At 40.1% G+C, this 24,875-nt stretch overlaps 1 protein-coding gene across 3 annotated transcripts in view; it reads left to right on the top strand.

Annotated features, from left to right (window-relative positions):
- DDR2 (discoidin domain receptor tyrosine kinase 2) overlaps nt 1–24,875 on the top strand; it is a 151,896-nt gene that overhangs the window by 111,975 nt on the left and 15,046 nt on the right. For all 3 annotated transcript variants that reach the window (XM_024247964.3, XM_024247957.3, XM_063726809.1), the window contains 10 exons: nt 5,445–5,547; nt 7,001–7,232; nt 7,533–7,680; nt 8,042–8,147; nt 12,168–12,351; nt 13,778–14,021; nt 18,514–18,576; nt 19,745–19,875; nt 22,839–23,049; nt 24,559–24,782. In XM_024247964.3, coding sequence (XP_024103732.1) covers nt 5,445–5,547; nt 7,001–7,232; nt 7,533–7,680; nt 8,042–8,147; nt 12,168–12,351; nt 13,778–14,021; nt 18,514–18,576; nt 19,745–19,875; nt 22,839–23,049; nt 24,559–24,782 — 1,646 coding nt within the window. The remainder of the gene's footprint in view (nt 1–5,444; nt 5,548–7,000; nt 7,233–7,532; nt 7,681–8,041; nt 8,148–12,167; nt 12,352–13,777; nt 14,022–18,513; nt 18,577–19,744; nt 19,876–22,838; nt 23,050–24,558; nt 24,783–24,875) is intronic.

Here is a 24,875-nt window from a genome sequence, read left to right as displayed (position 1 = left end):
ATTCAAGAAATACAGAGAACGCCACAAAGATACTCCTTGAGAAGAGCAACCCCAAGACACATAATTGTCAGATTCACCAAGGTTGAAATGAAGGGAAAAATGTTAAGGGCAGCCAGAGAGAAGGTCAGGTTACCCACAAAGGGAAGCCCATCAGCCTAACAGCGGATCTCTCAGCAGAAACTCTACAAGCCAGAATAGACTAGAGGCCAATATTCAACATTCTTAAAGAAAAGAATTTTTAACCCAGAATTTCATATCCAGCCAAACTAAGCTTCATAAGTGAAGGAGAAATAAAATCTTTTACAGACAAACAAATGCTGAGAGATTTTGTCACCACCAGGCCTGCCTCACAAGAGCTCCTGAAGGAAGCACTAAACATGGAAAGGAACAACCAGTATTAGCCACTGCAAAAACATGCCAAATAGTAAAGACCATCGATGCTAGGAAGAAACTGCATCAACTAATGAGCAAAATAACCAGCTATCATCATGATGACAGGATCAACTTCACACATAACAATATTAACCTTAAATGTAAATGGGCTAAATGCTCCAGTGAAAAGACACAGACTGGCAAATTAGATAAAGAGTCAAGACCCATCAGTGTGCTATATTCAGGAGACTCATCTCACGTGCAGAGACACACATAGGCTCAAAATAAAAGGATGGAGGAAGATCTACCAAGCAACTGGAAAATGAAAAAAATCAGGGGTTGCAATCCTAGTCTCTGAAAAAACAGACTTTAAACTAACAAAGATCAAAAGAGACAAAGAAGGCCATTACATAATGGTAAAGGGATCAATTCAACAAGAAGAACTAACTATCCTAAATATATATGCACCCAGTACTGGAGCACCCAAATTCACAAAGCAAGTCCTTAGAGACCTACAAACAAAGAGACTTAGACTCCCACACAATCATAATGGGAGACTTTAACACCCCACTGTCAACATTAGACAGATCAATGAGACAGAAAGTTAACAAGGATATCCAGGACTTGAACTCAGCTCTGCACCAAGTGGACCTAATAGACATCTACAGAACTCCCCATCCCAAATCAACAGCATATACATTCTTCTCAGCACCACATCGCACTTATTCCAAAACTGACCACATAGTTGGTAGTAAAGCACTCCTCAGCAAATGAAAAAGAACAGAAACTATAACAAACTCTCTCTCAGACCACAGTGCAATCAAATTAGAACTCAGGATTAAGAAACTCACTCAAAACCACACAACTACATGGAAACTGAACAACCTGCTCCTGAATGACTACTGGGTACATAACAAAATTAAGGCAGAAATAAAGATGTTCTTTGAAATCAATGAGAACAAAGACACAACATACCAGAATCTCTGAGACACAATTAAAGCAATGTGTAGAGGGAAATTTATAGCACTAAATGCCCACAAGAGAAAGCAGGAAAGATATAAAATTGACACCCTAACATCACAATTAAAAGAACTAGAGAAGTAAGAGCAAACACATTCAAAAGCTAGCAGAAGGCAAGAAATAACTAAGATCAAGCAGAATTGAAGGAGAGAGACACAAAAAACCCTTCAAAAAAATCAATGAATCCAGGAGCTGGTTTTTTGAAAAGATCAACAAAATTGATAGACCGCTAGCAAGACTAATAAAGAAGAGAGAGAAGAATCAAATAGACACAATAAAAAATGATAAAGGGGTCATCACCACCGATCCCTCAGAGATACAAACTATCATCAGAGAATACTATAAACACCTCTACACAAATAAACTAGAAAATCTAGAAGAAATGGATAAATTCCTGGACACTTACACCCTCCCAAGACTAAACCAGGAAGAAGTCGAATCCCTGAATAGACCAATAACAGGCTCTGAAATGGACACAATAATTAATAGCTTACCAACCAAAAAAAGTCCAGGACCAGACAGATTCACAGCCGAATTCTACCAGAGGTACAAAGAGGAGCTGGTACCATTCCTTCTGAAGCTATTTCAATCAATAGAAATAGAGGGAATCCTCCCTAACTCATTTTATGAGGCCAGCATCATCCTGATACCAAAGCCTGGCAGAGACACAACAACAAAAAAAAAGAATTTTAGACCAATATCCCTGATGAACATCGATGCAAAAATCCTCAATAAAATACTGGCAAACCGAATCCAGCAGCACATCAAAAAGTTCATCCACCACGATCAAGTTAGCTTCATCATTGGGATGCAAGGCTGGTTCAACATATGCAAATCAATAAACATAATCCGTCATATAAACAGAACCAAAGACAAAAACCACGTGATTATCTCAACAGATGCAGAAAACGCCTTCAACAAAATTCAACAGCCCTTCATGCTAAAAACTCTCAATAAACTAGGTATTGATGGTAAGAGCTATTTATGACAAACCCACAGCCAATATCATGCTGAATGGGCAAAAACTGGAAGCATTGCCTTTGAAAACTGGCACAAGACAGGGATGCCCTCTCTCACCACTCCTATTCGACATAGTGTTGGAAGTTCTGGCCAGGGCAATCAGGCAGGAGAAAGAAATAAAGGGTATTCAATTAGGAAAAGAGCAAGTCAAATTGTTCCTGTTTGCAGATGACATGATTGTATATTTAGAAAACCCCATCGTCTCAGCCCAAAATCTCCTTAAGCTGATAAGCAACTTCAGCAAAGTCTCAGTATACAAAATCAATGTGCAAAAATCACAAGCATTCTTATACACCAATAACAGACAAGCAGAGAGCCAAATCATGACTCAACTCCCATTCACAATTCCTTCAAAGAGAATAAAATAACTAGGAATCCAACTTACAAGGGATGTGAAGGACCTCTTCAAGGAGAACTACAAACCACTGCTCAAGGAAATAAAAGAGGACACAAACAAATGGAAGAATGTTCTGTGCTCATGGATAGGAAGAATCAATATCGTGAAAATGGCCATACTGCCCAAGGTAATTTATAGATTCAATGCCAACCCCATCAAGCTACCAATGACTTTCTTCACAGAATTAGAAAAAACTACTTTAAAGTTCATACGGAACCAAAAAAGGGCCCACATTGCCAAGACAATCCTAAGCCAAAAGAACAAAGCTGGAGGTATCACACTACCTGACTTGAAACTATACTACAAGGCTACAGTAACCAAAACAGCATGGTACTGGTACAAAAACAGAGATATAGACCAATGGAACAGAACAGAGCCCTCAGAAATAATACTACACATCTACAACCATCTGATCTTTGACAAACCTGACAAAAACAAGAAATGGGGAAAGGATTCCCTATTTAAGAAATGGTGCTGGGAAAACTGGCTGGCCATATGTAGAAAGCTGAAACTGGATCCCTTCCTTACACCTTATACAAAAATTAATTCAAGATGGATCAAAGACTTAAAAGTTAGACTCAAAACCATAAAAACCCTAGAAGAAAACCTAGGCAATACCATTCAGGACATAGGCATGGGCAAGGACTTCATGACTAAAACACCAAAAGCAATGGCAACAAAAGCCAAAATTGAGAAATGGGATCTAATTAAACTAAAGAGCTTCTGCACAGCAAAAGAAACTACCATCAGAGTGAACAGGCAACCTACAGAACGGGAGAATATTTTTGCTATCTACCCATCTGACAAAGGGCTAATATCCAGAATCTACAAAGAACTCAAACAGATTTATAAGAAAAAAAATCAAACAACCCCATCAAAAAGTGGGTGAAGAATATGACCAGACACTTCTCAAAAGAAGACGTTTATGCAGCCAACAGGCACATGAAAAAATGCTCATCATCACTGGTCATCAGAGAAATGCAAATCAAAACCACAATGAGATACCATCTCACGCTAGTTAGAATGGCGATCATTAAAAAGTCAGGAAACAACAGGTGTTGGAGAGGATGTGGAGAAATAGGAACACTTTTACACTGTTGGTGGGAGTGTAAACTAGTTCAATCATTGTGGAAGACAGTGTGGCGATTCCTCAAAGATCTCGAACTAGAAATACCATTTGACCCAGCGATCCCATTACTGGGTATATACCCAAAGGATTATAAATCATGCTACTATAAAGACACATGCGCATGTATGTTTATTGTGGCATTATTCACAATAGCAAAGACTTGGAATCAAACCAAATGTCCATCAATGATAGACTGGATTAAGAAAACGTGGCACATATATACCATGGAATACTATGCAGCCATAAAAAAGGATGAGTTCATGTCCTTTGTAGGGACATGGATAAAGATAGAAACCATCATTCTGAACAAGCTATCGCAAGGACAGAAGGCCAGGCACCCATGTTCTCACTCATAGGTGGGAATTGAACAGTGAGAACACCTGGACACAGGGTGGAGAACATCACACACTGGGGCCTGTCGTGGGGTGGGGGTAGTGGGGAGGAATGGCATTAAGAGAAATACCTATTGTAAATGACGAGTTAATGGGTGCAGCACACCAACATGGCACGTGTATACATATGTGACAAACCTGCACAGTGTGCACATGTACCCTGGAACTTAAAGTATAATTTAAAAAAAAGAAAAAAAACTTTTTGTTGCTTATCTGAAATTCAAATTTAACTAGGTATACTGTATTTTATCTGGCAGCCCAGTGTCCTGAGACTCTAGCTTCCTTTACTTCTCTGGACTCACATTTTTGTCTCCTCAACTCAGGAAATTCTCCAGGCTCTGCCTGAGTTCCCACTCATTGTGTTGTATCCTGGACACACTCTCATGCCAGTAAGCTGATGCCACCGTAGGGCTCAACTTTTTTGTTTCCTGACTCTCAGATTGTTGTCCTTTGTTGTCAGATGCTCCATTATCTTAAAATATAATATTTCATGTATTTTGTCCTTTTTGGTTGTTTCACACTGGAGAGCAAATCTGGTCTCTGTTACTCTGTCTTTGGTTAAAAGTGGAAGTCTGTATCCAGAAGTTATTGTTTATAGCCAGGAGCCAGAACATGGTTCTAACCAGGGCCAAAAATGTATGTTCGATTCCTTCGTAGGCAAGTGTGTAATGTGCTTTATAGTTTTCATGCAATTAACTACTTAAAAAAATAATTCTTTGGATCATAAAGGTGCCTGGTGATAATGAGGGTTCCTCACTACTGTTAGGAAATTGATTAGAAGTGAACATCTGCTAATAAGAGAATGAGATGGGCCACTGGGGTTATTACCAAGTACAAAGCATAAATTGGCGCATTACATTGACTTTCAGAGTTTGAACCAAAATATAGATTTTGCTGGGAGTCAAATCTTGGAGGCCCAAATTGTATTTGGAGTCAGGGCCAGGAAGACAAGTCTGATAGAGTCAGGGTGGCCAAACTGGGGCCATAGAGGACTTTAGGAAGATGTAAATTCTCTTATTCCTTGTTCAATATTCAGTGATATTCTTCCTAGGGGGCTCTGGAAATAAAAATAAAAGCATGTCCTCTCTCTTCTCTTTGGTTTCTCTTGGTCTAGCTATATGCCGCTATCCTCTGGGCATGTCAGGAGGCCAGATTCCAGATGAGGACATCACAGCTTCCAGTCAGTGGTCAGAGTCTACAGCTGCCAAATATGGAAGGTGAGGATGGTTACATCAAGAAAGCCCATGTTCTGGGGTTGGGCAGATTTCCTGGGCACAGATTCCTGACCCTAGGGGCTGGGGAAGGTGGTGTTATTGGCAGGAACTGTGGAGAGTGAAGGACAGACAGCAAGTGGGCCTGTCCTGCTCTGTATGTTTTCAGGAAGAGAATTCAGGGCTTAGCCACATGTACTGGTCTGGCAGCCCTATCTCAACCACAGAGGCCCCAGGGCCACATTATCCACAATGAATGGGTTCATTGATAGGAAGTGGATTTGCTTTCCCTGACTTTCTCATTGTGAGCTGCTGCAGGAGGCAGGCAACAGCAGCAGCTATGGGAAGGTGCAGATTATGTAGGACGCTGGGAGTTAGCATCCACTCCTCTTCTCAGTAGGTCTATGAAACATCACTCACTGCAAAGCACCACTCACTGCAAAGCATCAAGACACTGAGGCCTCCAACAAGTTCTCCCTCTCTCTCAAGGATCTCTCACATAGAAGGGCCATCCTTGCCCACAGAGAGAGTGTGGCAGTTTCCTGGGGTGATTGATTTCAGTGGTCTTGTACATCAATAAACTCCCTACTGCTCTACTGGTTGGACCCAATACTTTACCTGGAATCTAATTATTTTGGTGTGAAGTATTGATTTTATTAAAATGGAATTACCCATAAGAAAAGCAATCCTGATGAACCTTTCCCCTTAATTTCTTAGTGTACGAAAGACTAGAGTGATGGTTGGAGGAATTGGAAGGGAGCAACAAATGAATGGGTAATATCTGTGAGAAAAGGGAGCAATCCAGGGGAGAGGAAAAGTGGTAGGAGGTTCTCAAAGTGAACTCTAAAATAACTTCACAATTTTGCTCAGTGGTAGCTCAGCCTGAAGGTAATAAAATGAAACCAGATTATTTACTACTTCCTTGACATGCTCTTCCGCCTCATCCTCCCCATGTGTTTCTATGGCTCCTTGCTTGTCTGCAATGCCCATCCTGCTGCATTGCATAACCCACACTGGAGACCCTACTATCCCTCCTCCCTATTGCCATAACTTGATGCCCGAGCAAATGGTGGCTAGCTTTGTTAGGCTGAGTTTGAAAGAGGGAAGGGAGGTATGAAATGACTCATGGGGGAACATGAATAGGAGTATTCATAGGAAGAATAGGAAGAGTTTTATTTCTCTTTAGACCTCTAAATCAGGATGGGGAGTGAAGGCTATGTGTGATCTGAAGGCCTCAGCTCACTGTCTTTCAGGGTCTCATGGTACTCCAGGGAAAGGGATCTGACTACAAATGGGTACTGTGGTGGCAGTAAAAACTGTGGCAAGAACCCAAAATGTTTATAAGGACTGGGCATCCTGCTCTCTCCCCTTAGTACAGGGCAGCTGCTTGCCTGTGAACCAGTAAACAGCTCTATGATTTCATGGTTACTCCCTCTCTCCCCAACCCTCACTTCTCAAGGCTGGACTCAGAAGAAGGGGATGGAGCCTGGTGCCCTGAGATTCCAGTGGAACCTGATGACCTGAAGGAGTTTCTGCAGATTGACTTGCACACCCTCCATTTTATCACTCTGGTGGGGACCCAGGGGCGCCATGCAGGAGGTCATGGCATTGAGTTTGCCCCCATGTACAAGATCAATTACAGTCGGGATGGCACTCGCTGGATCTCTTGGCGGAACCGTCATGGGAAACAGGTAGGAAGAAGAGACATCCAGACCCTGGATGCCCAAGACCATATTTTGGCTTAGACTAGGAGAAGAAGTGTACAGGTTGTCTGTGTGGGTATGTGTATCCACAGACCAGGCATGCCCTTGTAAATGTGTGACCCAGGGTGAGGGAGGCAGGGAAGGAATATCAAGGCTGTGGGGAAAGCAGAGTAGATGCATTCTGCTCCTCGAATTAAGAAGAAAGAGCCCATCAAAAAGGTGGTGGGGTGAAGAAAAGTGAGCATGATTTAATACCACCTCTTCACTCGTTCTCTTCTCTCTCCTCAGGTGCTGGATGGAAATAGTAACCCCTATGACATTTTCCTAAAGGACTTGGAGCCGCCCATTGTGGCCAGATTTGTCCGGTTCATTCCAGTCACCGACCACTCTATGAATGTGTGCATGAGGGTGGAGCTTTACGGCTGTGTCTGGCTAGGTAGGTCACTAGCCCAGGAAGCCTATAGACTTTATTAAAAACTCCAACTTCTGGGAAATGAAGGCAATCAAATCAGAAAGGGATGGGATCAGTTACTCCTGGAATGGTGATTCCCTCTTGGGAAGAATAGAGACAGAAGCATTGCTCATTCACCCAGGGCTTGGGGCCCCACACCGAGTCATGCATTCAGAGTCATTATGTTGACTGCCACTGAGGGGCGCTCCTCCGAAGTCTTCCCTGGGTGTCCAGATGGAAGTCCTGCTGGACACGCTGTGCAAGCTTGTACCCTTGAAACTCACATAGTTCCCTGAGGTAATAGGCCTGAGCAGTAGGCACTCACTTGGCTGTGTTTCCTTTGCAGATGGCTTGGTGTCTTACAATGCTCCAGCTGGGCAGCAGTTTGTACTCCCTGGAGGTTCCATCATTTATCTGAATGATTCTGTCTATGATGGAGCTGTTGGATACAGGTAAATCCTGGGAAACTTTGTTAGAATGGGAAATTGGCCACTAGGAAAGAATAATATTTTATCATGTCTTGGGATCAATAATCAACCAATTAGTATTTATTTAGTTCCTGTACAAGGCATTTGGAAATAATTTAGATGAAGGAATATACATGACCTTTATTTCCAGGGAACTTAAAGCCCAGTTTAGGAAGACAAGTTAATTACCCAGAAAACAATCAATTACACAAAGTAAGGGCTGAAATTTGTGATATGGCTCTAAGTATAATAGCCATATTTTTGACCCTCAAAACAGGACATGTAGTCTGACACAAATATTGGCCTACTTATGGAAACAAAGGGCCAGAGAATTGAAGTAATAAGTATAATACTCTGGGCAAGTCAAGAAGTCAGAAAGAATAGACCTTATACATATAAATGCTTTGAAATTTGTAAAAAGGGGACTAGTAAGACTTACAATAGACAAGGAAAGTTCTAGGTTAAGATGAGAATTGTAGCAGAGGGAGGTAGGTAGAAGGTAGCAGAAGAAAGAAAGCAGGGCTGAAGGCAAGACTGACCTGGCTATAGTAGAAGCTGGAGTTGAGAAGAACAGAATGGAACAATGGATAAGCCTGAAGTGAATCAAAGGAGTTCCATGGCAAAGAAGTGTGACCAGATACAGTAGGAACTTATGGCTGGGTACGGGATGCTCCCACCTATCCCATTTCACTTCAAGCCTTTAAGTCTTGCCATTCTTCTAGCCCACACTAACACTTTTCTCTCTAAGCTTGGTCTGTATCTGCAAAGTGAGCCTGGGAGAGAATTCAGTCCATAGTGAAGACCAGACCAGATGACGGAGGTTGACAGGGCTCGAGAGAAGGAGATACTAGTGAGTCTCAGGAAGGGAATGTGGAATTACAGCCTTCCACTGGCTTAGGTGTGGAGAATGAACTATTGCCCTCTAGCTGCCATCCCCTGGGTGAAGACCTGATTCATCCACTCTTCTACTCCTAGTCACTTCCTTTCCATCTTCTTAGTCACTGTTCTTTCCTTTTTGCTTAAACTGTCTTGGCATAATTTCGCTCAGTCACACCCCGACAGGCGTGTATTCAAGGCATAGAAGAAATCAGAGATCAACCGAATTCAGTTTAATTTAATAAGCCTTTGTTAATCAACTGTTACTATATACAAGGAATTTGGCCAGGCATGTTAGGTATTCAAAGGTAATGGAGTCATTGATCCTACCTTTAAAGAGCTCACAATTTGGAGTAGGGGCTAAAACAGAATATAAGTTACTATGATTCCAGTATATGAGCAAGAGATAGCCTATGATTGCTCCGGGGTTCAAAGGAAAAAGTAAACTATAGTAGGAAAGCACAAAAATGGGGATGAAAACATCTGGATTTTATATAATAAAAGTTACTTCTGTTTGCTACAAGGCTTAAGGGATTAAAATGTGTGTGAAAAGCATTTCGTAAGATAAATTGCTATACACATATAAGTTGTTATCTAATTATCATTTTTCTGACTGAAGGACCAGTAAAGATATGGTAGAATAGATGAAATCTGAACTGGTCCCAAAGAATGGGTAGTACTTTCACAGGTGCAGAATCTTGAAATGGAATTTTAGGCAGAGGGAATAGCATGAGGAAAAAGGAATCATGATTATAAAGTTTAGGGGACTGTCTGGGAGAAATCAACAGTTTATTTAACCATGGGCCATATTTATGTGGCAAAGTAGTGCAGGAGAAGCAAAACAAAGCAGATTATGCCATATCTTGAAGGAACCTGAAGTCAAACCAAAAGGAGCGAGAAGTGGTGGAGGAGGAAGAGGAGAAATTGTTGTTCTTGTTCTTCATAAACATTATCATTAATGTAATGAGTCATTGAAGATTTTTAAAGCTGAGGAAGGACATGATTGGAGTTGTGCTTTAGACAGATTAATCAAGCAGCATGCAAAGGTCAGATTGGAATGGAATGAGGAGGCTATGAGGAACCTTTTAAAACTCTTAGTTCTGCCAAGTAAAAAGAATTAATGACCAAGGCCATAACCATGACTGTAGGGAATGAGGAAGAGATATTCATTTAGGGTATGTTTGAAATCTGATTGGATGTATGGGGCAAGACAGTAGGGTGAGAAAAAGGGTCAGATGAAGCTTGACGGTCTAAGTGACTGAAACAATGGGGATGACATTTATTTATTTGACAAATATATTTTGAGTGCTTACCGTGCAGCAAGCACTTTCTGTTACTATGAAAGAGAAGTATAATTTATGGAAAAGGGAAACCAAGGAGAAAGATTTAGATCGGTAGAGGATGATGATGGATTCAGTTTGGGGTGTAAGTCTATGAGACTGACAAGACATTCAGTAGAGAAATAAGGAAGGTAGCCAGAATTACGGCTCTGAACTCCAGAGGAAAGATAAAAAAAATTAAAAAATGTAGACATCATTGGCTTTCATTTAATAATTGAGGTAATAAAATATCTGGTGGAGGTGGCTGAGTGAAGAGATCCTCTCAGCCACTGAGAGATGACATCAGAGTCTCAGGAAATAGTCATATTAGCAAAAGTTACTTTTTTAATTTAAAACAATTTCAAGGATAATATATGCTCACTGGTGATTTTAATAACTCTAAAGTATATAAACACTGAAAATTTGTTTTCTTATCCCTTCTTCACTTGATTTAATTTTGACCAAGGAGGAACTGAACAGGCATTCCTTTTAATTTCTGTTGCTTTTCATAAGACTTTCATGGGATTTATCTTTCTGGGGATAATGGGAAATATATTTATTGCAAGTAAACTTATGTTCTCCTAGCTTTCTGATCCGTAGAGAGAAGAAAAAGATGGCAAAACCTTGGAAGGGAGATCCAGGCTCTGGTCACTGTGGATAAGGCCAGGCAAATTTTATAATTTACCAAACATTGTCAATGATTAAATATATTTTAAAAGACTGGCATAATCACCCTTAGTATTTTTTTATTTTTTGCGATTCACAAATTTTACATATTATTGATCTGGCTATAAACCTCAAGGGTCACACCCATTATTGCTTGAGGGTGAGTATCCCAATCTCGTAATTGGGAGATTTGTGTCATATCTGCCAGAGCTTGAGATGCAGAGCTTGAGGAAAGAGAAGTTCCACATGATGGGTTCTTGCTCTGTCCCTCCATAAAAAGAAGGAAGGAGCCTCTTTGTGTTTTCCAAGTAGTCAAATAAGCATAAATGCAGTTATATTCCATCCAGCAGTCAGGCTTCTGGCAAACTCAGCCTTTAAAACAGAGCCTCTTACTCAGAAGTCAAAAAAGGCTGCTAAGCTAGAACACAAAACTAAATCCAGTACCTGGGATTCTCATGAAATCCATGCATTTTACTTCCTGGGTCTAGTATCCTACAAATTCAATTAAAATTAAATAGAAATTATTATTTAAATTTAGAGCTTATATTTTTCCCCCTTAGTTTAATATCAAACTGGGTTGTTGGATATGTGGAATAGGAGAGAGTGTGACTGGATTCTCTGAAACTGATTCACTGAACAATGACAACATGTAGTTAAAGGAGAGTCAGCACCAAGCTCTGGAAACATTTATTTGATAACGGGGCAAGTGCTACTAACTATGGTAGTATTCATTCTATGCATTTATCCATTTCATCATTTACTCTATGAATTAATTAATCAAATGCATTTGATAATATTAAGTCATTATGTGAAGACATATTCAGTATGTAAGAATAGGCAAGGTGCAATAAATTATAGAAACCTTTTCATATTAAATAAGATATTGTTTAAAAGTTTTACTACTAAAGGAGTAAGCATCAAATATTCTATAAAAATTACTAATATGAAATTCTTAATTCTCCATTGATGCAAGATAAACAAGTCAATACTATAATACAAATCTGATTATTTACAATCCTTCAATTCCAAGATAATAAGCTCATACAAAATCTGGAATAAAGATGCCGGGTAAAAGCTCTTCCATGAATGTGTGATTAACTCAGATTTCTCTCTCTTTTTCCTCCTCTTCTCCTGGCCTGAGCAGCATGACAGAAGGGCTAGGCCAATTGACCGATGGTGTGTCTGGCCTGGACGATTTCACCCAGACCCATGAATACCACGTGTGGCCCGGCTATGACTACGTGGGCTGGCGGAACGAGAGTGCCACCAATGGCTACATTGAGATCATGTTTGAATTTGACCGCATCAGGAATTTCACTACCATGAAGGTCAGTGGGGTCGGGTATGGTGGAACTTCTTTAAGGAGGCACAAATCATAGTGTGGTAGAGAAAAGGCATGCTAGAAAAAAGTCTAGGCTGATGCCAGTTCAATGACACATTCTGTTACTAACTAGCTAAATGCATTTCACAAGTCACTTCATCTCTAAGGGTGTGATTCTCCATTTGTGTGTAAGGGAGTTAGAATAGGTCAGTGAGCTCTCATTTTTTTTTTGTTCTGACGCTAAAGGTGACATATCCATTAAGAACAATAACACAGTGTCCAGGGCCCACAGATTTTTAAGACCCATAAAAAGGCTTTAATTTATTTTAATATCAGGTGAAAGAAATAAATGTTTAGGGTCAAAGATTATCTTTTTACCAGCACAGTTGTGTGTGTGTGTGTGTGTGTGTGTGTGTGTATATATATACATATATATACACACATATATATATACATATATATACACACACACACACACAACTATATATATACATACACAACTATATATATACACACAACTATATATATATATACACACACATACAACTATATATATATGTAGTTGGTGTTCTGCAGTCTTCTGGATTTTTCCTTCTAGGAACTTCACAGTGGCAGTGATAGTTGGTCAGGCCTTATAAAACCTGGGCTGCAACCCTGGTCACCTGTATGCACTGTCTGCCCTTGGCCACCTCACTTCATGTTGCTGGACTGCAGTTTTCTCATCTGTTAAATGAGGACTGTACCAGCATCTTCTCAGGCCCTTCCTTGCCTTGAACTCTCTCGAGTCTATAATCCTCTCAACCGCAGTTGCCATCTACCCTGATTTGTGTGTGTATCTATACACATAGATACACACACACGTGAGAATATGTGTATTCTCATTTAGAAATGAGATTTCTAAAAAAAAAAAAGATGAAATTGTTTTGGATTGTATATTATTTCAGGTTTCTCACCTAGCCCCGTTGAAAAGAGGAAGACTGGCTCTGAAATGTACCTAGGAGGAAGCAGGATGGCAGTCTTCCCTTACCTCAGTTCAGAATAGCTCGAATTAGGGTAGATGGCAACTGCGGTTGAGAGGATTATAGACTCAAGAGAGTTCAAGGCAAGGAAGGGCCTGAGAAGATGCTAGTACAGTCCTCATTTAACAGATGAGAAAACTGCAGTCCAGCAACATGAAGTGAGGTGGCCAAGGGCAGACAGTGCATACAGGTGACCAGGGTTGCAGCCCAGGTTTTATAAGGCCTGACCAACTATCACTGCCACTGTGAGGTTCCTAGAAGGAAAAATCCAGAAGACTGCAGAACACCAACTATTCACCAAGGGTGGTGCTCACAGAAACAGCAGGTCTTGACTCTTACTGAGTTGGCTGGCACTGTGTCCCCATGTACCTTAGCAGGGCCAACCTGTCACTCACATGCCTCTTTCTCTACCAGGTCCACTGCAACAACATGTTTGCTAAAGGTGTGAAGATCTTTAAGGAGGTACAATGCTACTTCCGCTCTGAAGCCAGTGAGTGGGAACCTAATGCCATTTCCTTCCCCCTTGTCCTGGATGACGTCAACCCCAGTGCTCGGTTTGTCACGGTGCCTCTCCACCACCGAATGGCCAGTGCCATCAAGTGTCAATACCATTTTGCTGATACCTGGATGATGTTCAGTGAGATCACCTTCCAATCAGGTAGGGAGCTCAGGTCCTCTTTGGGAAGTGGGAGAAAGGTGATGAAGGAGGAATGCACATGCCCAGAACTTCTCATTAGCAGGTCTCTGAGAGGAGTGGGTTTGTACAGGCAGCTTCTCATTGCTGGATACAGTGAATCCTTTGTGTGGCTAGTTTTAATTGTGGAGGGGATGGGATGAGGATGGAAGTGAAAAAAATATTCATGTAACTCTTCTTAGAAAGAATGTTTTTAAATGACAGTATAGTGTGTTAAAAATTTTATATAATTTAAGGTAGTTAACAAGTGTGCTGTTAAGGAAAAGCACACCTAAGCATTACTGAGATATTTAAACGAAAATTTCTAAATATACACAAAAGTAAAGAAAACAATAAACCACCCATCACTCAGCTTTACTAAACACTGATATTTTGCCATATTTGTTTCACCTATTCCTTCCTTTTGGCTGTAGCATTTTAAAGTAAATGTGAGATACTATTTGATTTCATTAGCAAATAATTGGACTGCATCTAAGAAAATAGCATCATCTTCATAGGTATAATGCCATGATAACATCTAATAACCTTTATTATTAAATAATTTCTTAATACCACCCAATATCCTGTCCATATTCAAGTATGACTAACTGTCCAACAATGTCTTAATTCAGTTGGCTTTATCAAATAAGGATCAAAATAAGGATCTCTTGGTGTATTTCTTTATTCTATTTGCTCTGTGTCTCTTTTAATCTAAAACAATTCCTTCCATTTTTATTTCTTTTTAAATGGATTCTGGCTTGGCTGACGGCTTTCTGTGGTGTCATTTTACTTGAGCTTCTGTTCTCTGTCATTCCTAATGACTGGTGCTTACATCTACAGGTTAATTTGATTCCAGTTCTATATTTATTTTTGTCAAGAATTCTTTATGGATAGTGTTGTATATTTTATGCTGAACTTCATCATGGGGATGTAATGCTAGATCCTCTCACTTTTCGTGATACTAAGATTGATTTCTGATTCCTCATGAACTTTTTCCTTAAGTTTTATCCTCCATCAGTAACCACTGTCTGAATTATTTATTTCACTAGGAGTTGCTAAATGATGATTTTCTAATTCTTTTATTTTTTCTGCATTTCTTAGCTGAATTTCTTCCGAATAGAATAACTATTCTTCATGCACCAGTTTACTCAGAAATCACATCGAAAGAGCAGGATATGTGACTTATTTTCCCCTTTAATTGTTAATTTTCAGAGTAATGACTTGATACCGTAGCAACCCTTAATAATGTCTAATTAATTTTGTTTTTTACCCTTATTTTTTGGTATCATTATAAACTCATTGCTTTTTATCAATTTAATGTTTAATTGATTGCAGTTCTTCTTCTTTTTTTTTTTTTTTTTTTTTTTTTTTTTTTTTTTTGAGACAGAGTCTCGCTGTGTCACCCAGGCTGGAATGCAGTGGTGTGATCTCGGCTCACTGCAACCCCCGCCTCTCGGGTTCGAGTGATTCTTCTGCCTCAGCCTCCCAAGTTGCTGGGATTACAAGTGCCTGCCACTGTGCCTGGCTAGTTTTTCTATGTTTAGTAGAGACAGGGTTTCACCATGTTGGCCAAGCTGGTCTCAAACTCCTGACCTCAAGTGATCCACCTGCCTTGGCCTCCCAAAGTGCTGGGATTACAGGCGTGAGCCACCGTGTCTGGCCATTATTCTTTTTAATACTCAAGTTGTGCTGTCTTTGGCTAGAGTTTGCATGTTTTTTTGTTTGTTTGTTTTTGTTTTTTGAGATGGTATCTTGCTCTGTTGCCCAGGCTGGAGTACGATCTTGGCTCATTGCAACCTCCACCTCCCAGGTTCAAATGATTCTCCTGCCTCAGCTTCCCAAATAGCTGGGATTACAGGTGCCAGCTACCACACCCGGCTTTTTTTTTTTTTGCATTTTTAGTAAAGACGGGGTTTCACCATGCTGGCCAGGCTGGTCTCGAACTCCCAACCTCCCACCTAGGCCTCCCAAAGAGCTGGGATTACAGGTGTGAGCCACTGCACCCAGCCTAGAGTTTGCATTTTTAAGGGAGATCTTTCCTCTTTGGATCTGACCCTAGAAGCCTTTGATAACTTTCTCGTTTTCTGAAAGAACAAGGTATTTCAAGCTCATTTTGAACATGTACAGCACCTGACATGGAATCAACCATTTCTTCAAGAAATCTTGATTCCTTTTAGTAGGAAATGGTATTTAGAGAACACAAACTGGGCAGTAGGGATGCTCATTACTAATAGGTTGTCATGGTTTCTTGGATTTTTCAGTGGAAGAAAGCAATGAAATATGTATATTTAAAAAGAAAAAGATTATGAGTTTACATTGTTACTTCCAATTCAAATTAAAGATAAGGTTTTTATTTAAATTTGATTTTATACTTTCATCTCTATTATTTATGCTAAATATCATGTTTCCTAACAATGTTAACAGCATTTTCTTCATCCTGTTATTCAAAAAGCAATACCAATATTATTACTAGCAACATAACTATTGAGCATTAAGATTTCTTAGCAATTCTCTTTTCTTTGTCCTGAGAATATATCCTACTAAGAATGTGCAGTCAAAGCACTACGTTCTAAGGTCAGTTGGGTAACAGTGGGATAATTCTTTTCTGTATATAGTTATGTCACCAATGTGATATACAGTTAGGTTCATCGTATTCCATTTGTTTTAACTTTTAGGGATTCATTTTAAACTTTAAACACTGCTTTTGATTGAACAGTAACAGCAGCAAATAGTGATTTAACTTACTGGAGCCAGAAACTGTGCCAAATCTTGAAAAGTTAAAAGGTGTTTAGAACATTGTTCATACCATTAAATTTTAGATGGGGAGATGAAAGATACAGAATGCCTTTTTTTTCTTTTAAAAAAAGAAATGTCCAAGGCAAAATGAACAATAAATGGTCAGAAGGAGAGAGGCACTAGAGTGGGTTTGTCATAGACAGCATCAAAGGAATGAGACTTGTACTGGGCCTGGAAGAAAAGTCCAGGTGTAAAATAACATAAAAGAGAGAAAGAGACTAATTTAAAGATAAACCACACTTTGGGAGGCCAAGGCAGGAGGATTGCTTGTACTCAAGAGTTTGAGACTAGCCTGGGCAACATGGCGAAACTCTGTCTCTATAAAAAACACAAAGGTTAGCTGGGTGTGGTGGCACGTGCTTGTAGTCCCAGCTACTTGGGAGGCTGAGGTGGGAAGATCACCCGAGCCCTGGAGGCAGAGCTTGCAGTGGGTTGAGATTGCACCACTGCACTACAGCCTGGGTGACAGAGTGAGACCCTGTTTAAAAATAATAATAATAATAATAATAATAATAAACCAGAAGAACCTATCCTTTCAGATTTGATTTTTAAGGGAAAAAAATTTCAAGATGGTTTGCTTATTAAGATGTACTGATAAGAAAATAGAGCATATTTTTAGGAAAACAGGTTTGGTGTTTAAATGCCTTCTGTGCTAATGATTTAATCTAAGAGTAAGTTGATTGATTGTTTTATCTGAATACTGAGAGTAGAAATCAAGATGCTCAAAGTCATGCCACTTACAATGTAAGTGTTAACTGGGGGACAAATAGATTCCCACCCATCCTCAGGGATTCTCCTGGCATAGTAATTGGTACACTTATTATAGCTAATTATAGCTATGAACCATAGCTATAATTTTGACTCCTGGAGTCTCTTGACTCCTGGGGTCTCTTGAGTTTTAAATCCAATGCATAATAATATTAGTTTTCACTGGAGCCTGACAACCGAACTCAGAAAGCACATGCAGAGGCCAGATACCTCCTTATTTATATAATAATGTTAAGAAGAAGAAAAATTAGGATACCTGGAAGAAATGTCTCTTAGAAAGGAAATACGTATTCTAATTTGTGACCCCCTTGATTAGACAAATCAGAGAGAAAAACTCTGGCAAAGCTGCCAACATCAATCTGGCAAATACACTTTTGTGGTTTAGTCTCAAAAGCTGCAAAATCACAGTAAAGGACACTCCAATGTCAGTAAATATCTATAAAGATTAAGCCTTAATTCATAAATTGAAGGGCTAGGCCAATGAGGCATAGTGGAGACTCTTTTATAAACAATCTAATATCCTTGAAGGAAAAAGCATCTTAACACTATATCTGTCCCTTGCTCACTTACCCGCTATATTCTCTCTATATTTTCACTGAATTTGGGTCCTGCTTCTTATGCTTTATGATAATGTGTGGTCACAGCCCTTTGAATTGCTGTTTCTTAAACTTTTTGTACCATAGCATCTAGTATGTAATATGTGAAACAAAAATTTTACAAAGGAAAACTTGCTTTTACTATTTAGAGAAATGGTGATTTTTTTATTCAATGTATTTATGATTTTATCTTTTTAAAAGACTGATGGCAACTCACTAAATTGATTTTGTAATGTGCTAGGTCACAATATGCCTTCAGAGAAAACACTAGCTATCTGTCTTCTCCCTGGCTCTGACTCACCCTTGTTTTATAACAGATGCTGCAATGTACAACAACTCTGAAGCCCTGCCCACCTCTCCTATGGCACCTACAACCTACGGTATGTGTGATTCCTAATTACACAAATTAATTTGAAGGGACTACTGGGGGCTGAAGAAGGGTAGAGAGTTGCAAAGCCCTGGCTGTGTGGGAGGCTTTACACCAGTTGGCTTTGGATGAAGAGTAGCCCTGGAAAGGTAGGACTGTCTACCTCCAAGTTATGGATCCAAATATACTCTCTTCACTACGGATTCATGTGCTTCTTCAGCTGAGGCAGAGTCTGGAGTTGTCCCAATTTCTCCATGAAAGTTTGGGAATTTGGGGTCAGAAACAGGGAAAGGGACATTCCTAGGTCAGAAATTCCTAGGTCAGAAAGACCCATAGTGGGTATTTCTAAGGAGGGGTGGAAATCTAAGAAACAAAATGCTGATCTCTCCATCTGGAGATAAACATGCCACGTATGCATTGCTTTAGGCAGTCATTGATGACACTAGCCAGCAATGTGGGAAACATGTGGGATTGAACGTGTCCAAAGAGGACTTTCAGCTACCTTGGCATGTCTCAAAGAATGCAGAGAGTGAAACTGGTTCCTCACCTGTTTTTCACGAGGTGTGATTAAGGGACTGCAGACTCAGGCCATAATAATACAGAGACAAAATTTTGGGAAGGATAGAAAAACTCACCATTATTCTGTCTGACACATGGGGAGGGGGAGACTACTGTCTTATGGAAGAGGGAAATAGGATATGGGAACAAAGTAATAAACAGGATGGGCGTGGTGGCTCACACCTGTAATCCCAGCACTTTGGGATGCAGAGGCAGGCAGATCACGAGGTCAGGAGTTCGAGACCAGCCTGGCCAACATGGAGAAACCCCATCTCTACTAAAGATACAAAAATTAGCCGGGCGTAGTGGCGCATGCCTGTAATCCCAACTACTCAGGAGGCTGAGGCAGAATTGCTTGAACCTGGGAAGGGGAAGTTGCAGTGAGTCGAGATCACGCCATTGCACTCCATCCTGAGGGACAGAACATGACTCTGTCTCAGGAAAAAAAAAAAAAAGGTAATAAAACAGTAGCAAGAGCAAGAATAAGCAGAAGTATTAAGGTGGCATCTTCCATAATTATCCTCAAGGAACAGGGTCTACCTCCATGTTTCCAGTCCAGTCCCTCATACTTTTACTTGACCCGTGAGATGATTGTATTCTCTGCCTTTTCTCCCTGGTCACAGATCCAATGCTTAAAGTTGATGACAGCAACACTCGGATCCTGATTGGCTGCTTGGTGGCCATCATCTTTATCCTCCTGGCCATCATTGTCATCATCCTCTGGAGGCAGTTCTGGCAGAAAATGCTGGAGAAGGTGAGGAGGTGCAGAACGGTCATGATACAAGAAACTGCTCCTTTCTTTCTTAAGCCACTGTTGCCCCAGGAGTAAAAGGCAAATTGCAAACATTTATTAATGGTTGGAGTTAACTGAGGCTACCAACAAACATAGGAATGAAGCCAGAAAAGAATTAGCTAAGTCTATTTTCTCATTTTTAGAGTGGAGATGTTGAGACCTTCCTAACCTTCCTTGGAAATGCAGAAAACTCTTCTTAATACATTGAATCTCAACTCAGGCATTTTCCTTGAAGATTCGGATTCACTGGATTTTGGGTGGAGTCCAGGCATCCATATTTAAAAAAAAATTTAACAAGTGCTTCTGATGCACATTCAAGGTTAAGAATTACTCTCCTAATGCCAAGCTGAAATTTCTGATAATGCTGTTGAAGTTCCTTCTCGTCTTTTTCACTTCGCTTGTCTGTTTGGGGTGTGTGTGTGTGTGTGTGTGTGTGTGTGTGTGTGTAGAAAAACATCCAGCTTCATTAATATTCAAGCCAAGTTTCTCACTATTCTATTTCTACTTTGATGTACTTGAAGGTTGTGATTATGTATCCCTCTGAGTCACTCTTCAGACTCTGTCTATGCCAAATGATCTGAATAACTTTTTACATTGTCTAACACTTTACAGGAAACAGACTTTTTCCTCATGCATAATTTTATATACACCTCATTGAGTAATAACTCATAGGCATTGTTATGTTTAACTATTTTTCTGATGAGAAAATGTGATGTGCTTAAGGTCATACAACTGGTGTCCAGTTTTCTATGCTTTTTCCAATTGTTAATATTGAAATGCATTGATTTCTTTCTTCAAAACTACATTCATTTCATCAAAGATGGAATATCTGTGACTTGTCTTGGTTTCTCGGACCAAATAGCAACTCCCTTGGACCAAATAGCAACCCACTGCTGCTTAGTGTCTGATTCTTTTGGGGCCTGCTGATGATTAAGTGTTTCTAGCTTTGGCCATGGTCATCTCTCCTGGTCAATTAGTTCCTCTCAATAGACATGGACTAGTAGAGGCCACAGAAACTCTGAGCTGTGGGGCTTTGACCTGCCTCCTGAGGGCAGGGAAGAGGAAGGAGGAGAAATTCTGATTGATTTCTGTGTTTGGGAGTGGGGTCTCAGAGGAGACTAATGCCTGTGTGGAACCTCTATTCCAGAGGAGAGGAAAGGGCACCATGAGAATGGGCTTGAGTCTCCAGAGCTTTCTAGATGCAGGATGGGAGAAAAATGCCTCAAATCAGGGGTAAGGAGGAGCAATCCTGATGAGTAGCCTGCAATTCCTTCTGACCTGTTCCACCCTCAGGTTCCTGAGATGGTTGATGTTTGTTTTAAGGTTTTTAGGAAGGAATATTTCATGGAAGAGAAGGTCTCCTTGCTTCCCACAAGTATGTCTACCAGTCTGAAAACACTTAAAGCTTTCAATTCGCAAATAGCAACAGAAGACTGAAAGACAGAATCCACAGAGACTCACTCGCTGTCATGAGTATGTCTCAAGGCATGAATGAGGCGAATATCAAAATTTTTCCCCCTTTAGAATGCTGGAACACACTAGTGTTTAATGAGATATTCCAGAGTGAGGGTGGTGGTGAACTGAAGGTTCATTGAACTGCTTGAAGAGGATATGTGACCTTCTTAAATACTCTGTTAGGACCACATTTTAGCCAAGGGGGGAAGGTCTGTGTTCTCTGCTGTATGAGCTCTTTTTCTCTTTATTTGAGCCACAATTTACCATACTTCTCTGAGTCTTTATTCTGAGGCCTGTTGGAATATTTTCATGGGTTAAGAGAGAAATGTTGGAATCTCCAGGTAAAAGGTAGAGCAAACATTTTGCCCTTGAATATTTAACTTGGTCCTCCAAGAAATTCTACCCCTGTACGTCCTGAGTAAGATGACTCAAGGTGCTCTGGAATGACACCCAGGATTTCTTCCTGGGAACAAAATTTTATGTGGAAAATCATTACGTACACACATACATTCTAAGAACATTACTTAACATAGCTGTAGACTGTAGCATTATTTGTAGGATACTTTTGGTGGTGTCCTCAACATTTCTTCTTTGAGAGATTCAACCCACATATATTGAGTACCTACTTTGTTCTGAGTTTCATGCTTAGTACTGGGGATATTACTGCAACAAAAGACCTTTTCAGTCTAGTGGAAAAGTGCACATCTAAGTTTCGCCATTGAACACCCAAGCTGTGTTTGCTGGAGTGGAGCATTTTACATGTTTAAACCCAAATAGTCACATACATGCAAATGCTGGCATTTGCCTTTTGATGGAGCAGGCAGGTTATATTAGATAAGATACCACAGAAGTAGTTGCTTTGTTGTTCTCCCTCCCTTATTAGGTGTAAGTCACATTGTTATCTCTGAACACCTGGGGCTTTCCTGTCCCATGTTGTAGCCATTTTATTTTTGGTTAGTGAAAATATGGGTCAGTGGTGGGTATTATCCTAATCTAGGGTGTCAGAATGATCAAGTAGAACTATTGATTCATCATGTTATAGCACATGTATTAAGTTAATAAATAATTTATGTCTATTCCAAAACCAAGTAGTTAAAGGATAAGCCAGGAAAACCCATCATTTAATAAAACATAGAAAACTCTATAAGATTGAGATCTTTGGCTACTGATAGGTTCTTATAGCATCATGGAGATAATCTTCTTCTTTTTTTTTTTTTAAAGTGTTTCAGGAAGCACATCATAGAAATTAGAAGATCAAATTCTACCTTGAAGAAATGAAGGATTATTCTAAGTTTCTACAACACAGGCATTTGTGGAACCAGACTGCATTCCTAGCACGTGCAATGTTGCTGGGGTTAAACAGTAGTAAAGAGTTATTTCATTTGAGTGGAAGAGCTGAGTTTAAGAAGAGGAGGAATTGACCATCTCTTTTGTGCCAACGTGCCTTTCTCCTTGTTCTTCTCTTCCAGGCTTCTCGGAGGATGCTGGATGATGAAATGACAGTCAGTCTTTCCCTGCCAAGTGATTCTAGCATGTTCAACAACAACCGCTCCTCATCACCTAGTGAACAAGAGTCCAACTCGACTTACGATCGCATCTTTCCCCTTCGCCCTGACTACCAGGAGCCATCCAGGCTGATACGAAAACTCCCAGAATTTGCTCCAGGGGAGGAGGAGTCAGGTGAGGATGATGTGGTGGGCAGGGGGTCGAGGGAGAAACCTCAACAAGCATCAGGTAGGTATGACACGCCTGCTCCCAGTTCATTGCATCTATTTTTAGTCTCTGCTAACCTCCTAAGAAGTCCACATTCTCTTTCTAGATTTGGTCTGCCGCTGCTCCTGGCCTAATTTGAGCACCTCTCCTTTGCTACTGAATATAAGATGTGTGGAGGGACCCACGTACCAGAAAAGAAAGAAAAATAAATAAATAAAATGTGATTTAGGTGTTAACACCAGAAGAACCTAAACAGTCCAACCAGTCTAACCTCATTTTACATGTCGGGAAAGTGAGAAAGTCCAGATAGAGTACTCACTCAACACCAAATTTCATGAGTGGGTAAAGGCAGGACTAGATTTTCACCTGGAGAAATAAATAAATAAATGAAGCTAAAGACATTCCGAAATTCCCAGTGGTGTAGCCATTTAAATAACTAAAATAAATAACTACTTGAGCTATCTATTTTTTGTTTATTTCTCTTTGGTAAACATTTATTAGAGTAATATGAGATTTTATTATGAGAGTAAAATATTTCTCGCCTTTTCTCAATAAAAGCATTGAAATAAAACAATAAAACAGATAAAATAGTAAGTAGTGTCAGTTGATTCAAATTTCAATGTCTTTCAAAAAATGATGCAGAGTCATATCAGAAGGGAAGCTGGAGTCACCTCTTTAGCTCAGAGCAACTTTTCTATAAGATCATCAACCTGAGGGACCCGAGTCAGTAGAAAAGAACTTGTAGTGTTCAGGAGAGAGGAGCTAGGCCTGAGCTGGATACAGAAGCAGACAGGACTAAATTCAAGAGCATAGGATTTTACAGGAAGGAGCCTGAGGGGTCTTTTCAAAGGATAAAAGGAAACTTGCATCTATTTTATTATTCAATGGATAGAAGACATGAAAGAGCAGCTAAATTCAAGTAATTTCACAGAGACAGCAAGAATAAAGGATATAAACTAATTTATTTCTTGGGGTGAATGGAAGTAATTTACCTATTTCCTAAGTCTAAAACATCCTCCACCTCATATTTTAAGGTTTTTTTAGGTTAGAATATGTCTTAAGCTAGATCATATGTCTTTAATCTGAAAGTATTTTATACCTAAAATCAGTTTTTAAGTCAATAACAGTGTCTTAAAATTAAGGAAATAAGTTATTAAATCTTCAACCTTTAATATTCCCACCCTGATATACTATGAGCCTTCCTATAGCTTCACCACACAATTCCACAAGTTTAGCCACAGAATTTGTTAACGATCATGTATTATGAGGAAAAGAATGAGAAATAAAATGATGTTCTACATTCCGAAGGCCACAAGAAAATCTCTAGAGGAAGCAAAACCATTTTCCAAGTAAGAATGCCATGAAGCAGGTTAGGCTTTCACAGGGGCATGTTTTAGCCCTCCTCTCAGAGTTCCTTCCTGAAGAGATCTCCAAAGACACTCCATGGAATGAGGCTCATTGCCCTTGTCTTCCCAGGCTGCAGTGGTGTTGTGAAGCCAGTCCAGCCCAGTGGCCCTGAGGGGGTGCCCCACTATGCAGAGGCCGACATAGTGAACCTCCAAGGAGTGACAGGAGGCAACACGTACTCAGTGCCTGCCGTCACCATGGACCTGCTCTCAGGAAAAGACGTGGCTGTGGAGGAGTTCCCCAGGAAACTCTTAACTTTCAAAGAGAAGCTGGGAGAAGGACAGTTTGGGGAGGTGAGTTGATTCTTTGAGTGGGGCCTCCAGTCCCTTATAGCTTGAAGGAGGTGGTTGGATAAAAATGATCAGTAGAACAAAGAGACCCTTCCA

The sequence above is a fragment of the Pongo abelii genome, chromosome 1 (assembly GCF_028885655.2).
Source record: "Pongo abelii isolate AG06213 chromosome 1, NHGRI_mPonAbe1-v2.0_pri, whole genome shotgun sequence".
Taxonomy (NCBI): Eukaryota; Metazoa; Chordata; class Mammalia; order Primates; family Hominidae; genus Pongo; species Pongo abelii.
This window is presented reverse-complemented; position numbering and strand designations above follow the sequence as displayed.